This window comes from Centruroides vittatus, unplaced genomic scaffold, assembly GCF_030686945.1.
Source record: "Centruroides vittatus isolate TY-2023 unplaced genomic scaffold, ASM3068694v2 contig_702, whole genome shotgun sequence".
NCBI lineage: Eukaryota > Metazoa > Arthropoda > Arachnida > Scorpiones > Buthidae > Centruroides > Centruroides vittatus.
In genome coordinates this window covers 69,691-86,323 of record NW_027122444.1, presented here as the reverse complement: position 1 = coordinate 86,323, position 16,633 = coordinate 69,691, and the positions used below count along the sequence as shown (strand labels likewise).

Genomic DNA, 16,633 nt, shown 5'->3' with positions numbered 1-16,633 from the left:
GCAATTAATTTTCTGTATCAATCTAAAGGTACAGTGGTGTCAGCCTGACGTGGTATCAAAGAGATACCGGCCCTATGGTAACAGATTAACAAATACAACAAGCTGATATACTAAAAAGCGAAATAAAATTCAATACAATAAAATTTACTATTGTCAACTAGAATAGCCAAGGGCTTAAAAATAAACTCCACTAATCGACTCTTTTTACTCCAAGCATGAACCCGATATCTTCGCTATAACAGAATCTTGGATAACTTCTGAACTGATTTATAAGTCAAATTTTTTTGATAAATTTACATTTGAATCAGTAATGGCACATAAACCAATAGGCCCAGGTCGTCCAAGAGGTAGTCTCTGTATATTAATAAAAACATATGTTTGTAAAATAATACAAACAAAAAAATCCGACAACTACATCCTGCTTCTTATTTCAATCGACAGACCTATTCTTACAAATATAACTAATAAATTAATGACCTTGATGCTCTTTTACATCCCTCCTGATGATTTAACAAATTTAAACAAAACCTCCAAACTAATTGATATTTGGCAACATACGACTTCATACTCTATTAGAAGATTTTAATTCAAGAATTGGTGAAACAATGGACTCTAGATATGATGGACCTAATTCTTTAGTACAAAATACTCGTCAGTCGAAAGACAAACAGCTTAATAGACTGGGTAAAAAACTAATAGAAGTAATAACGGATCTTAAAATGTATATAATAAATGGACGAGTCAAACCTGATATTCCTGCAGAATACACTTGTTTAACATATGCCGTAAAATCTACTATTGATTATATAATCTGCTCGGACTTACTACTGGATTGCGGTCGGACTTCACCACAACTAGTTTTGACATCTCTGATCACCTATCTGCAATAGCAAAATTTTTCCTATTTTCGCCGAAGAAATCAGACAACTTATCAATTAAAAGTCAAAGAATAAAGTACAAAACCTCAAGATATTTAACAGAAATTGAAAATCGATTTACTGACATTCCAATAATAACGGAAAACAATAGTGAAGAAATTTATAAATTAATGACGAATATAATGAATATATACAATAATAATGAAAAACGAAACTTTCATAATAGACTGCGACAAATCATGTATGATTTTGATTGCCATAAAATGAAAATGAAAATGCAATCTAAACTTAAAATTTTCATGATACTAACTTTGATAATTACTAGAAAGTCAAACAATCCAACAACAACTTACTCAAACAAAAAAAAAAATCTATGTAGGGTTTGGAATCGCCTAGGGAAGCGATTTCCGCCCTGTTTTAATATATCGAACTTTCGGGACGGAAAACCGTTAGAAACGGCCGTTAGAAACGACCGTTGAGTTTCAAGTCGACGACAGACGGACGATTGGCTGGCGGCAAATGACCGTTGGCCAGACGTTGTGGAAACATTCAAATTTGATTGGCGGACGATTCAAACGCCGGACACTATTTAAGCAGCAGATTCGGCGGGAACAGAGTTCGTATCGGGAAGATCGGATCGGATCGAATTAGGATCGTTGTTACCGAAGTTCTAACTCTCTCTCTCGTTGGACGCAACGGAAATCTGGGGAAAGTAAACCCCAGTGTTTTAGTACGAATTTGTTCCTGACTCGGAGGTGCTGTTAATTACAAGTCTGTTTGTGGAGGTCGAAAGGAGTTTCTTTCGACGAACGGTACGGGAATAGTCGGTTGTCGTTGGATTAGTGTTTGTGCATATTTAATTGTGACTCTAATCTGTATTATTTTGTACATTTATATTGTAAATATAAACTTTGTGTTTCGTCAAACCGACTGAGTGCTTATTTTGAACATTACTATCTACTTCAGGAAACTCGAATAAAACTTAGTAAAAAACAGTAAAGACAGTAATATTCTGGTCTACAATAAGAAGATTCAGTTTTAAATCAAATCTAACTGAAAAATGACCAATTATAGACTTCGATACTTGGAAAAATTTCTATCAAAGATTCCCGAAAATTCATTCAAATTTACTACCAATAATAAACACTTATGCTTATAACGAATACTTAGACTCCGATTTTACCAATCATGAACTGAATGAAGCAATACAGAAAACAAAAAGTAACTCAATCCTAGGAAATGATAATATTTCTACTAAATTTCTAAAAATGCTTCCAAATAAAGCCAGGTTAAAACTGTTAAATCTCTTTAACACCATGTACAAAGCTACCTCTTACCCACACTCTTAGAATACAATTATCCTTACTTGTATTCCCCCAGTAATTACAGACCAATAGCATTACTATCAACTTTAAGAAAATGCTTCACCTAATTACTGGCAAAAAAATTTCAACAATGGACTGAAGATACTGATCCGGAAGCCAAATTTCAACACGCTTTTACTAAAAATAAAGGAATTGAATCAGCAATATTCATATTACTAATGACACTACAACTTCATCTACTAAAAAAACATAGAAAAGTATATGCTGCTTTCTTCGATATACAAAAAGCTTTTGATTCGATCTATATCCGACTACTAGTAAATAACTTAAAAGCCTGCGGTGCAAGTACTCGATTCTCAACTACTATAAAAAAGCTCTTCTCAAATTATAACATTAAGATCAAACAAGGCAAGACTCTTTCTCCCTCACTAATTCTTTCCCGTGGTGTTCTTCAAGGTGATCCCCTTTCGCCATATTTATTTAACTTCTATCTGCTCGGCATTGATCAACTTTTCTATAATTCAACCGATGGCATTGAAATAAACAACAGAATCTTACACTACATATTATTCGCAGATGATCTAGTAATACTAGAACCCACCGAAATTTTATTACAAAGGAAAATTAACCAGCTAAATCTTTATTTTAAATTAATTCACTAAGTAAAAAATCCGACTAAAACCAATATTAATATTTCTCGCAATAATGGCAAAATATCTGAAAAATAAACTAAAATATACCATGACAATACTCTACTATAAACAGTTAATGAAGTAAACCTTTTATTTCTATGCTCAACCCTGAAAACCTCTAATTTAAATATTCACATAAAATTATATAATTTTATTTTTAACCCAATCATTTATTATGCAAGCCCTATCTGAAGTCTGGATTACTTATATGAACTCGAGACCTCTCATATCTATTTTCTACGTAAATTGTTGCATTTAGAAAGAACAATTCCCGGTTATGCTCTCTGACATGAAACAAATCGTATCTGGTCCTTTCCTTTGCTGTTAAAACATATAATTAAATCCTAGTATAGACTCAAATTCAAAAGTGACATGAATAGACACGAAAATATGTACATGAATAGACGGTGTGGGGCCCTGTGGCCAAACAAACATAGAAAGAGTCACTTTTGGAAAAAATCTCGAATAAGCAGAGAGGAGTAAAGAGTGCTTCACACCTGGAGACAGACGATCCGAAAACGAAAGGTGCCGAAGAAGTTAGAAAAAAAAATTGTCTACAGACAGAAAACCCTGAGGACAAACGACAAATTCAAAAATGGACGAAAGGTCTACCATAAGGAAAGAGTCACGAATAAAAAGTGAGTTTCGAAGTGGTGTTATTTCTAAAAGCACGTCACTACGTAAAACTGCGGGTATTTCTATTCCTTTCCCTTTAGCTTTTTTTCCATTTGTCTTTATTGTAAGAAAGTTATTAGTATAAGCTGATCCGACTTTCGTTTGATTGTGGCGCGTGTGAGAATTATATTTATTTAGATTGTTATAAATCAAATAATTACTATCGTGTCTGAAGTAACGTCGTCCACGATTTAGTTTGTTAAATTTTTAAAAAAAATATTGTGATAGTGGCGAAAACACCAGAGGACGTCTTACCATTTTAACATGTTTGTCGCGAAGGCAGTCTCTAAAAGGGAAGGTCATCTCCGTAATTTTGGTAATTTTTGGTGGACTGCTGATTATGTGCAACGACAAAGGTTTTATGTTTGTGAATGCTCCGTATTTTTACATTTTATTATTTATTTAAATTTAGGGAGTTTCAGATTACGTCATTTATGTTTCAAAAAAAAAATTACACTCATTTACCGTATCTCGGAATCCCATAATATTTGAAACTTCAATTTAGGTGCATTAGCAGTCCATAGTTTGAAACAGACAAAAATCAGTAATTTTACCAAATTAGTAACAATTAATAATTGAGAACCTTCACGAAGTACCGAGGAAGGTTTATTTCTATTAAATTGCAAAATCCGAGCGGGTAAGTTGCGGCTAACAGCTAGTTGTTTATAGATTTCCTCTTTAAACTACGTTAATCATCAACTTTCTCACGTATCACAGTCGATCGTCATAACATATTTTTGTTATTTTCGCCGGTAGATGCATGTATTTTCCCGTCGTTACTCTGTGAAAAAAGAAGAAAGTTTCTAAAACTTCTCTTTTTGTTAAAAATTCATATAAAAACAGCCTCTGGTTAATGAAAATTTTAATACTATTCATACGAATTCTGAAAATTTTAAAATAGTATAAACAATACACATACACGTAATTCATATTATTTTAAACATATATTTAAAAAGTGAATAATTATAAGCATTAAAGTAATTTATTTACTTTTAAATACTTTAATAGTTCGTATACAATATATATATATATATATTTGTCTTTCTCTGTAGGAAAAATGAAAATTTCTAAATATTCGTTATTAGTATGAAGCTAGAACAAATGAGTACATTTTAATGTGTGTCAATATAAGTACTTAAAACATCGGGTACAAACATTTCAATATAATCAATAACCTGCTTTTTATAATTTGTGCATATCAATCGGATCGAAGTCGCGTACTTATGGTTGTTAATTGGCAATTTTCGACTGGAGCTTTCTTCCTTGAACTTGAACGTAACAATTTCACAGCCAGATATTCGAGAGGCGCTTGGATAAAGATATAATAGAAAAACGATACAATCAGCGAAAGCAACAACACAAGTGCGAACAGCATCCACTGAAAAAAAAAAAAAATAATGTTAACAATACAATCTCTAAATTGTCGTTTGCTTCTTTAAATGCTGTTATTGCTTTTTTGTTGCGAAAAAATAGTTAATAAACTTGATATATGTTGAAGTATACGACTTACAAATCTGAATAACATATAATACACTGTCGTAATACTGACTTTAATTATTCTCTTACAAAGATTAAGTTAGATATTTATGACAGCTTATTTATTATTATATATTTGCTAATTGTGTTAACAGCTTTAAAAAGTTGTTCTAGAAAAACATTATTAACCCTTCGTCACGCGCGCGCTCAGTCAAATCGAAATCACGCGCGCTATTTTTTATATATTAGAATAATTTCTATAACACTAAAAATAATGTTAAGTCTGAAACTTTTACTGCTATAATTAAAAAATATACAAATAAACCTGGCATACCAAATTTAGTTCAGTAAAAGTTGTAGCCTTTCTAAGCTGAGCGTAAATATAAAGTATAATTAAAGAATGAAGCAAGTAAACCCACGCATTCAAACGATCAAAAATAGTGAAGATTTTCATAGACAAAAATCTGTTAACAACACCTGAAAATAAAAAATATGTCTGACAGAAGTAACAGTTGACATGTTTACATAATGCAGAAATAACAATGAGTTTAGAAATAGTTTTCACAATGAACTGTATTTACGTAAATAAATCAAGAAACACGACGTAGATGAATTTCGTTCAGAATAAAATGAAATGATTCATGCATATCGAAATATTATAGCCAATTGGTTCTTTTAAGCAGCAGTACAATAAATTACTTCTTCAAACGACAATTTTCGTGATTGAATTTAAAAAAGATAAATACAGTTTTGTGTATTTTTATGTTTAAAAAAATACTCTTTTAAATGTATACAACAGAGAATAAAAGAAAAACTCGAGCAAAAGAGTTATGTTTAAAAAAATATAAAGCTGTGCAATCGACGTACCTCCATATCCAGTTATACAAGCTACACATGTCCACGAAAGTCCAATTATCCACATAAACGGCGACAAAGCTACGTGAATAAAAACAAAGGATTTGTTTGGAGACACTTCAGTTATCTGTTTGTGCAATCCAAAAGTAGAATACATCAATAAAGACGAGAAAATGATCCAAAAGATTACACGGTAAATCTGGAAAATACAATTTTTTAAAAATTAAATGTAATATACATTAATAATATGATATATTAAAAATACAGAATAAAGAATAGTTTAACAAATGAATTAGTTTTTTCAATATTGAACGCAGCGATGATCACTTACAGTCGTTTAATATATTTCTCGAAAATCTATCAAAGAAAAAAATAGTAGACGTCAATATCCGACTGTTGGTAGGTCTAAGAAAGCATTTATTCCGAATCCCAAGACTATATAATTGCCATCAAGCGGGCCACTGTTAATACCAAATTCCAGAAGTCGAAAATAGTAGGTCTTAATAATTCTAAATAGCCTCTTACGAACCCGAACGTAAACTACTAATATTGATCGTTTTCAGGAATGTCACTGTCTTTAAGAAGGTTTTAGGGTTATATATTTTAATACAAAAATTTAAATTTATTGTTGTATTTAAAATATATATTTAGTTATAATTTGATTACAAGATAATTAATGATGACATTATTAAAGAAGTAAAATTATAGTTTAGTACACTAGAGCGTTGTTTATCCGGAAGCTTTCCAGTGATTAAATAATAACAAATATTCTGAATTTTAACATTATAACTTGTGACTGTTTGTCTATAATATGATTTACGTTACGATACGTGTAATGCGTAACAAAAATGTAAGAAATTGACTTACTTTTTTAATCTTCAGCTGCAGTTTGTTTGACAGAATATTTCCAATTAATAAACCCGTGCAATAGGAACAGAGGTGCGAGTAGTACGGTCTTCGATAGTTATTAGCTATATAAGACAAGTATTTTCTGTAAAGAAAATTTATAACATTATTATTTCTTGCTAATCACATTATAATGTATGAATTCTTATTTTTATTTAAACTTTTTAACAAACTAAAAAAAATAATTTGTGGCCTCACAAAGTTGTTTTTATAATTTATATACGAACCTGATTGATACAGAAATCCATTAAGTATAATACGTAATAATTATTTTATATAAATTAACAAACGTACATAAGAATATCAATGTGCTTTAAATAGATTTATTACGTTCCCGCATATTGCTACAGTTAGGTTTAGCTATGTAAGTAAACGAAAATATAAAATAGTTTATTATAATTATTAAATATTACTAAAAACATACTCCTTGTCATAAGAGTATCCAATAAAAATGAAGTTGTCTGTCGTCACCATGTAAGTCACGTGTGAGGTAATGCCAACAATGACTAACATAATTATTACAAATAGTCCTTGTTTTGGCCATCTGATGTAAAAATATATACAAATATTATCAGTAAAATCGTAATAATAAATTAATAAAATGCTTCCAATTTATCTACAGTATCGGAAAAACAAAACACTTCGATATTATTAAATAATTCTTAGTGATAAATTAAGCCGAAACATACAAAATAATTAATATTTTATATCAAAAAAATGTTTTTAGCCATTATTACCTGTAAACTCGCTGATAAAGGACTAACAGATTGGTCTCTCATTAGCGTGTAAAGTGTGTACAGCTGAAACGAGTAAAAAATATTGTTTTTTCTGGATAGGTTTCTTAAATTTGCGGAACCCAAACATTAGTATAATAAGTCCTACTAATACGATATGTCCTAGTAGACATTTACATAATAAATTGTATGAATAAGGAGACAGAGGAATATGAATTTATTATGCTCTTACTTCTTGTGTACTTGTTCATTATGCTCTAGTGTAATTACAGCCGAGAAGAATCTTTTTGTTTTATAGAAGTTTTATTTTGGACAGGTTTAATTGTGCATTAAATTACTGGTGTACATTTTTATTCTGTTACGAATTTTTATAATCCGAGATTTAACATGATTTTTTTGAAAAATATCCTTAAAGTTGTAACGTAATTATAAGACCTGTGTTCAATTGAAATAAACGAAGCCATCTTTAATTTTAATTATTTTGCAAATAATTCTTGTAATCACTGTTTGATTAATAATTTTAATTTAATAGTAACACTAAATAATCATATAAGTAATTTATCTCTTTACCTATCACACAGAAATGACAATGGTGCTGCAATAATCGTTAATTGCATCAAAACACTCATAAACCATAAATGAGACAAAAACTGCAATTTCAAAAAATACGTAGATTAAAAGTAGAATAATAATATTTATTCAAATAAAAATTAAAACAATTACGTTATATGGATAATCGATATAAGGGTGAATATGAATTGTAAATTCCCACCAATGTCGTTCTGCAAATTCAGCGTGACGTTTAACCTCTTCCCAATGTGGGCCATCGCCCAAAAGAGGTAAAATAATCGCCGTGGCCATAACACAAAGAACTGGTAGAGTTAACCTGAAAAAAGTTCGTAGGTAAAAGCTTCTTTTATGCAAAAGTTTAATGTAAGTTATTATACCTGATAGCTCTGTTCATCACGAATTGCACATATTGCATCTTTGAATGTGCTTTTTGTTTCCGTGTGTAAAACGTCAGTAATCCACTAAATAGAAAAGAAATGTGGATAATTTTATCAGCAGTTTTATTATACAACAATTTATAACATCGTAATTTAAATTTACTCTAATCGCAACTACCATTATAAAGATCATTGTAATTACAAGCAGATAAAGTTATAGAGCGGCAACTAAGAATGGTCACAATTAAAGTATCGTTATTAAACGCTGTCTATAAAATTATTTAAAAGTTGAAATTCAACCGAATTTCGTAAGGTGACATTTCAGTACATATAAAATTGGGGTTCCTTGGTTTAACGAAATATTCTTATCTCTAATCTTTCCATGTCTGTTCTCGGCTTTCATCCATCTAACTCCGTCTTTGAGATTAAAATAGCAGCTATCCGTAGTACGAGGAAATTTATAGATGTATTGCTCAAATTCTGAAAATAATGATTATAATTGATCGTATGTGATGATTTAGACTTTAAAATAGAACATGTATTGAGTATTATCTTTGCACGAATGACTCTCACTATTGTTCGAAGTTTTTCCACAAACACTCTGTTGCAATAGTGTTATATTTTAGATCTGACCTTTTCATCACATGACGCGTTTATAGAGCGTTTAATGTGGATGCTTTAATTACTGTCCCCTTCCGTTTGATTTAAGACGTACAAAGACAGATAAAATGGCGTTAACTAAATTGGCTTATCTTAATTTTTGTTATTACAATTAAACAGTTTTGCGTGTATTTTACCTGATTAAGAAAAAACTTTCAATAAATACAAATGAATAAGAAGCAATTTCTATTGGTATGTAATTCATTATTCTTGATAAGTTTATATATTTTTCTGCAAGTAAATTTAAAATAATATTTGAAAATTATTTATATATTAACGTTAAGTTTATATTTTAACACTACGTTAGACACAAGAATGTTCAGTCCGAATAATAACGTTACTGAAATGAAATTACATACGAAGAGTCACAAAGTTAAAGTTGAAAATTTAAAAGTAAAAATGTGTGAAATTTTTATTTTTGAATTTAAAAATAATCAAAAATAAGTATAATAGAAATATTAAAAACGTAGCTGAACATTACTTTAGGCAGATATTACTGTAGTAATATCTGCCTAAAGTAATGTCTTCCAAGACAACTTTTTACGGGAAACTGACTTGTATTTAGATGTTATAAACGTGAAAACTATCCCAAAGGCCTACGTAGCCGAGAGGATAAACACCACTCTACACTGGTTCAATTGTTTAATTTACTCGGACACTTGTGAAAGAAAATAAATGCCTCAGCCACTTTTCGAACCTATTAGCTTTTAAGTCTCTTTATAGACAATGTCATAAAATATAATTGTGACGTTAGCTTGTCTAGTAGAGTATATTACGAAAGTTATATATATATACAAACGTATTGTTATCACCAGACATAATTACCCGAAACGGTCGGTATTATTCTGAAATCTGTCATAACGTGACCAAATATAACGCAATTTATTAGTAAAACTTTGATTCCACTTAGCGCTTTTGTATTCTCGTAAATGTTGCTGGAAAACAGTTTACTTGTAGTGCTGAGTGCGGATAACGAAACGACAACGTCAAATATTTTTCCTATGAATATCAAGTGTTAAATTATTAAATAATAATAAAACATATATAAACTATCTGCTGTGTAAGTTACAAAAATAAACACGTGTTACTTTACAATACTTCTGTAACTGACTGACTTACCATTTATCTGTTCTTTGTTAACTATTTGTGATTTCGACAGAGCGTGAACGGTTGTTGCTAAGATTACAGAAATGATTAAAGTGCCGAACACGGCTCTGAAACAGAAAAAAATTTTATGTATTATTTTGGTGCACTTATTTAAAGAATGAGATATTATTTTTCAATAACAATTAAAAGCATAGAAAATCTAAAAGGACCTATAACTTTTAATGAATTAATAGATTGTAGTCATATACAGAAACATAATTACAGTAATTATGTTAGGAAATATTTATGTATAGTACTTGTAAAGTGTGCAAAATTCTTACAGTTGTTTATCATTTTAATTTTGTTAATAAACCATTTACACTATTTAATTAAAAATATATGTTTTTCTTCTCCAATACGTAGTTGCTTGTGCCTGCACATTATACTTTTAACAATATAGTCGTGCTGATCGTCTGTCTTACATTTTTCGGGTGAATATTTCTAGATTAAAATATAACGACTTTCAATTTGCATCGTAGGTTTATGTATAGTTTATCGAACTCTACTGTTGCTACTGTTTCGGATCCACTGTTAATCTGTTTTCGAGATTAAGAAAAGTCGAACGGATAGACAGCCGACTGGATAAATTTCAGTGAGAATTTGTAGCGATGCAACTTTGTTGCCGAATAATTAAAACGCGAATAGAAAAAGTAACTTACAAACAAATCAGTTGAGATATTGAATATTCTTTCTTCTCTTCTTTCGTTTTACAGAATTCGACTTCAATCTTTAGAGGTTTTCTTATTACTTAAAAGAACAGCATAAAGTTAAACTATTAAAACTAATTGTCAAATATATTCTATATTAATTATCAGGTAATAATTTATATTTTTATAACGTTATAATAAAAAAATCTTTGAATTATGAAATTACGGTAAACAATAAAATATTTAAATGTTTATAACGTTTTACTGCAGAAAACTTACTCCAATTTCCAATATTTTCCAAGTCGTTTTCACTACAGGAATCTGGAATACAAACATCTAAACGCAAATCCTTTGACACGCTTAGGAATTGAGATATAGAAAAAGGTTTCTGGAAATTACAAGAATTGCCATTAATTTTTATGTTTTTCAACAACATTGTTTTCGTTTTGTTTTCTGATATTTTTCATAAGTCTGTGTGCTAACAGTAATAAAGTAATGAGTGTTATTTACAGCAGAGCATGTTTGTATCATTTATATGTACATATGAATACATATAAAGGTTCACGATTTTACCTTTAGTTACCTTATGTATTAGAAGTTGACATAAAAAACCAAATATTTGCCATTTTACACACCAATAAATCGCCGAATAACATTCTGTTTTTACTGTCTTAATTAGATATCGTCGTAAATCACATAAAAACTATTTTATTAAAAATTATACTGTACTAACGCTGCTTATAAACGTATATAATACTACAAGGTAATCATTAACTTAATACGCGATTATTGACAGAATATAGACATGCTGTACTTGAATCATATATAACACTGATATTTAATATTTAAATTGAATAATTACAGCATTTTATTAACCGAAATATTTAAGGTATACAGAAGACAATCAAGGTCCATTAACACCAAAAATCTTATTGAAAAATCTTACATGTATCATGTGTAATTCGTTTTACTAAGTTATTTTCAATTTGCTGTTATCTTATTGTGATACATGACGTACGCATACGAATAAATAGCAATACAAGAGCGGTTGTCTTGTGCATGACGAAGAGCAGAGAAAATGTGTATTTCAGCCGAATAGGCAATGTCTGATACAAGTGAAAGAGCTTGTAGCAATATCTTGTAGCATTGTTTAAAAGAATGGCGGTAGGAATGATAAAATTAAAAAGAGCAAATGCTGAAAAGAAATTAATGTTATTAATAAATTTCTACAAACAAGAAAAATTAGAATGACAATATACAAAGTTGTCGTTGTTGTAAAATAACATGGCTGTAGCGTTGAACAGAGAGAAGTGTCATTTCTCTATATACAAGGACTAAGTTTATTGATTTTTTATTTAATTTTAGTGCAGCTTAACACATAATTTATTGGTACTTTTACGTTGCTAAATATCTTAACAGCCTGTCTAGACCCGTCTCAAAATCTCTGTTTATGTAGGGTAGTGCTTTGACCCGTTGTTACATTTGAAATAAAAAAAAATTTCGAACAAAGTTACGCTATCAAGTGAGGAAACTAAAAATGTCTGCAACCGAGACATCTATGGCTTCAACCGAAGTTTACGGAGATGCAAGTTTACCTAGAAACAAGGCGTTTACTTGGCACAAAGATCCAGGGTAAAGACAATGCTTATTGTTTCATTCGACGGCCGTGAAATTCTGAACAAAGAATATTTTGCTCCAGGACAGACAGCTAATCAGGTCTTCTACAAAGATGTCTTGAAGCGATTTAAAAATGGGTCAATTGCAAAAGATTGGGTGCTGCAAAACAATAATGCTGTTATGAAATGTAAGTTGAGAGATCATTATTTCGTGACAGTGGAAAACTTTTTATGTAACGTGTATGTATGTATGTATTGTGCAAAAAGTAGATTTCCTTGTTATTTTCTGTTAGTCATATCAAAAACTTGTATTTTATTTTGTCGTGGATGATACAGTTATTGTTATACAAACATCTTTTGTTACTAATTACAATGTACTGTACTTTGTTACTGTAATTAGTGTTCAGGAGTTCCAAGTATTGCTGTAAACTCGATAAAAGAATGTACCTTTTACTGAAGAGAGATGGACAAAAACTCCATTTTGAAATGCATTGAAATAAATTATCTGAAAATTAAATACTCTTCTAAGTAATTCTTTAACTCGAAAGACGTTATATTTTTATTATTATTATTAAAATGTCTACTATGACAGATCGTATTACTATTGTAAATTGTGTAGAGGTAAAACTGGAAACAATAAAGATTTTTCCTGGTTTTTCTGAATACGTTTTCTCATTCTGCAAAACTTGGACACCGGTATAATAAGTCCTAGTAATACGATCTGTCCTAGTAGACATTTAAATAATTAAATTTTATAATAAAGACACTAAGGCCTAAGAATAAATACGTCATGTTTCCGTTTATTCGTACAAAAACCCTCTTTTAAGTGGTTATAAAAGTGAATTACAGTATATTGTTTAGACTCGCAAATTATAACTTAAAGTATAGGCTACAGTCAACCTCCGACTTATTACAGCGCTTCTTAGAAAAGTCGAAAGTTTAGTGTGAGTAATTTCTTATCGAAGATAATAAAAATTAACAATAGATATTAAAATATGGCAGGAAGTTTGCATTATTTCCTAACTACAATAGTTTTTTAAAAATGGTCACTACATTAAACATTGATTTGAAATTCAATATACCTGAGAAACTTCACTGTATTGTACCGAGTTACGTATTGCACATGCTAACTTGATTATTTTTATCGATAAAAAATAACATATAAAATTATCGTTAAATACTCACATATAGATTTTTCAATAATTGAACGATTGTGATGTCGGATGAAGAAACCATCCGTATTGTTTCCTGTCGTAACTTTGGAAATTTGATAAGAACTGAACAGAATTTGCCTCTGATGACTTTATTTTCCATGGTTTCGATGTCAAGGCATTGATCGTAATCACCTTGAATCCACAATGTTCCCCGTAAAAATCCCGACGGAGGTTTACCGATAGAATCCAATACTGAAACAACGAACACAACTTTAAACATTAAAAATTATATGTATAGAGACGAGTTGCTTAACTTTCCTGCCAATATTTAATACTAAAATCATCTGTTATAATATTTTATTTCAAAACTGTGAATGCTAATGACAGGTAGAATGTTCATTCACTCCAACATTGTTCTAGATATGACACACCAATTCCCTTTAGCATCCAAAATTTACGAACGCCAACTTACCTAAAAGGCAAAGCTCTTTACAAAATTTCGGAATATTTCAGCAAAAAGCACAAGTTATTAAGCTTCAAAGAGGATAAAAAAAATCGTGCTATTTTACATATACAGCCGACTCTTGATAATTCGACGCTTTTGTAAGCTGACATGCTCAGTAGTCCGACGCCCCTGTCGTCAAGGTCACCGTAGTCCTTGTCCGATTACGTGTATGCTTGCTTCACGGAAGGATGTGGCGACACGAATCTTTCACCCAATTCTTACATGATGACATACATTTCTTTGTTATCCGTGAGCAGTTCTGTACGTACTGCATTATTTACGCCTGTACATACTGTATGTGCATTTATTGGCTTCTATATTTTTTTTTTATAAACATGTTTTCGTTAACCGAAATGGGTGTTTCATTTTCATATTAACTTAGGCAGCATTTTACTCATAAAATGTTGGAATATTGCAGGCTACTGCTAACAGAACAATGCTAAATATGTAATCACTTTTGGTAATCCGGACCCTTAAGGTAATCCGACACTCTTTTGGTTTTATAGCTGTCGGATTATAAAGGGTCAGCTGTACTATACATTAACATACAGACCTAGAGTAAAAAAAATTCTTGAACTGTTTTGCATTTTTCGATGTTTTCAGGGGGATTTTACGTGATACAAATAACAGCGTTTACTAATTATAATAATAAGCATTTTTGTTTATTTTAATAATATATTTTCTTTCAATAAAAAGTTCGAAGTTTTATAATATTTTAAACACTATATACGTATTTCATATCGAGCAGAGATCATTAAATAGTATTAGTATGGAATGGTTAGTATTATTATGCCGATAATACTCGGTTATTATTTCTTCCTAAAAACGGCTTATAAAAATAAAAATGTGCAAAATACTGTATTATTATTATTATTTCGCTTTATTCGAAGCATTTGCACGCTTTCTTGCGAACTAGGGTACATCGTTTGCAGCGGCTCGATTCTTAACTGTCAAAAGTTCTCAACCTGCATTAATGAGAAAAATGCCTACTCGGTCTCATAGGGTCGACATCAGTAGCGAATCAGCTGATTCCTTTAACTCGAACAACATTACGCGTGACGTTATTCCTTAGTCTATTCTTACCGTAGACAAATTACTGAGGATACGTGAAAATTCGTACTGTTTACACTACGTTTTTTAGAAGAATATAGCGAAATTGAGGTCGAAGTTTTCAACGCAAAAACGTGTACGTCGGACGTTCGGCGCCGCTTTCCTGTAAGCCTAAAAGTTTGGTAATGGCCTACGGAATGTCGAGCATGATTCCACTGACATTCCAAAGGCTGTTGCCAAACTTATATAACTAATATAAAAATAATAATAAAAGATTCAAAAGTGAGTTGAATAATCACGTTTAAGTTTAATTAAATGTAACATAGAGCAAAGCTTCAACGATGATTTTACAGAAATATTATTAACATACTCGCTAAATTAAATAGACTAATTTAGAAATTTATAATATAAACATCAAGAGATGTAGTTTTGCTGTAGACCAAGAGTTTCCTTTTATCTTAAGAAGCATCATTTACATTCTGTAATATGTAGCATAAGCAAACAGTAATATTAAAACGTAAGTGTAATTACTAATTTTTTAAGTCATACTCACAGCTGAAGGTCCAATCCTTCATTTTCATGAAATCTTTCACGAATCGCATTAAACCACTCATACACGAAGAAGATAACGTCACCTCTTCGGACATCTTCAACACGTAAGGTAAATTGGACTTGACTACGGATCTTATTAATGTTTTCATTTTTCCATCCATGTCTTTAATAAAACGTAAAGCGTCTTCATTTTCGTCTGCTGGTTGTGTTTCGTGGTCACGTGATTCGTTTGTGGGTAACAAATGTCCTGGAACCACTAACGAAAACAGTAAGACGAAAAGTGGAGAAACTATGCTGATCGTCATTTCGTCGCCGTCGAGTATTGTTTAATTAAACATATACTGTCGTAAAACACCAGGAAACTATAGGAAAAATTTTAGTGATGTCGACTATTGATAAGGAGAATGATTCATCGCTTTCAGAGACATTTTTTCATTGAAAAACTATTATATTGATAAGTAATTAAAAGTGTATAGATTTCAAAATGTTTATAATACTTATTAAAGACATTAGTCTATAAAATCTAAGCATGTTATTATTACTATTCGGCATTTTATCACTGTTTTTTGCCAAGATATTAATTTATTACGCTTATTTTCTTCATAAAAATGTAAATAAACAAAAGTTTGCTGCAGATTTTTGTTGATGGAAATAATTTCTTTTCAATTTCCTCTACAAGTGAAACTGGGCGTTGCTGCCTGATATCCTTCAGAATCAACTTTTTTAACAATTGATTTACAGATAAATTGCCTGTACATTAATTTTGAGTAAACGTATATATAAAATGCATATTTTATATATTGCTTCTAGGCAAA

The 16,633-nt window shown here is 30.5% G+C and overlaps 1 protein-coding gene across 1 annotated transcript; it reads right to left on the bottom strand.

Annotated features, from left to right (window-relative positions):
* Positions 1–4,530: 4,530 nt before the first annotated feature.
* LOC136980528 (nose resistant to fluoxetine protein 6-like) lies at positions 4,531–16,165 on the bottom strand. Its single transcript, XM_067276654.1, has 15 exons — positions 15,820–16,165; positions 13,743–13,963; positions 11,221–11,329; positions 10,954–11,041; positions 10,268–10,362; positions 9,974–10,147; positions 9,286–9,379; positions 8,489–8,572; positions 8,265–8,427; positions 8,112–8,191; positions 7,232–7,351; positions 6,769–6,892; positions 5,914–6,100; positions 5,381–5,523; positions 4,531–4,948 (listed from the first exon to the last, which is right to left on the bottom strand). The coding sequence occupies exons 1-15, from the start codon at positions 16,121–16,123 to the stop codon at positions 4,769–4,771; spliced, it is 2,166 nt and encodes a 721-aa protein (XP_067132755.1). The 5' UTR covers positions 16,124–16,165; the 3' UTR covers positions 4,531–4,768.
* Positions 16,166–16,633: the final 468 nt, after the last annotated feature.

Excerpts from the sequence above, each read along its gene's own strand:
- LOC136980528 (XM_067276654.1), bottom strand. The coding sequence starts at position 16,123 with ATGACGATCAGCATAGTTTCTCCACTTTTCGTCTTACTGTTTTCGTTA. Across the intron at positions 13,964-15,819 it reads GAAGGATTGGACCTTCAGCT|TATTGGATTCTATCGGTAAA; the intron begins GTGAGTATGACT and ends TCGTTGTTTCAG. Across the intron at positions 8,573-9,285 it reads GAAAGTTTTTTCTTAATCAG|TGGATTACTGACGTTTTACA; the intron begins GTAAAATACACG and ends TTTTCTATTTAG.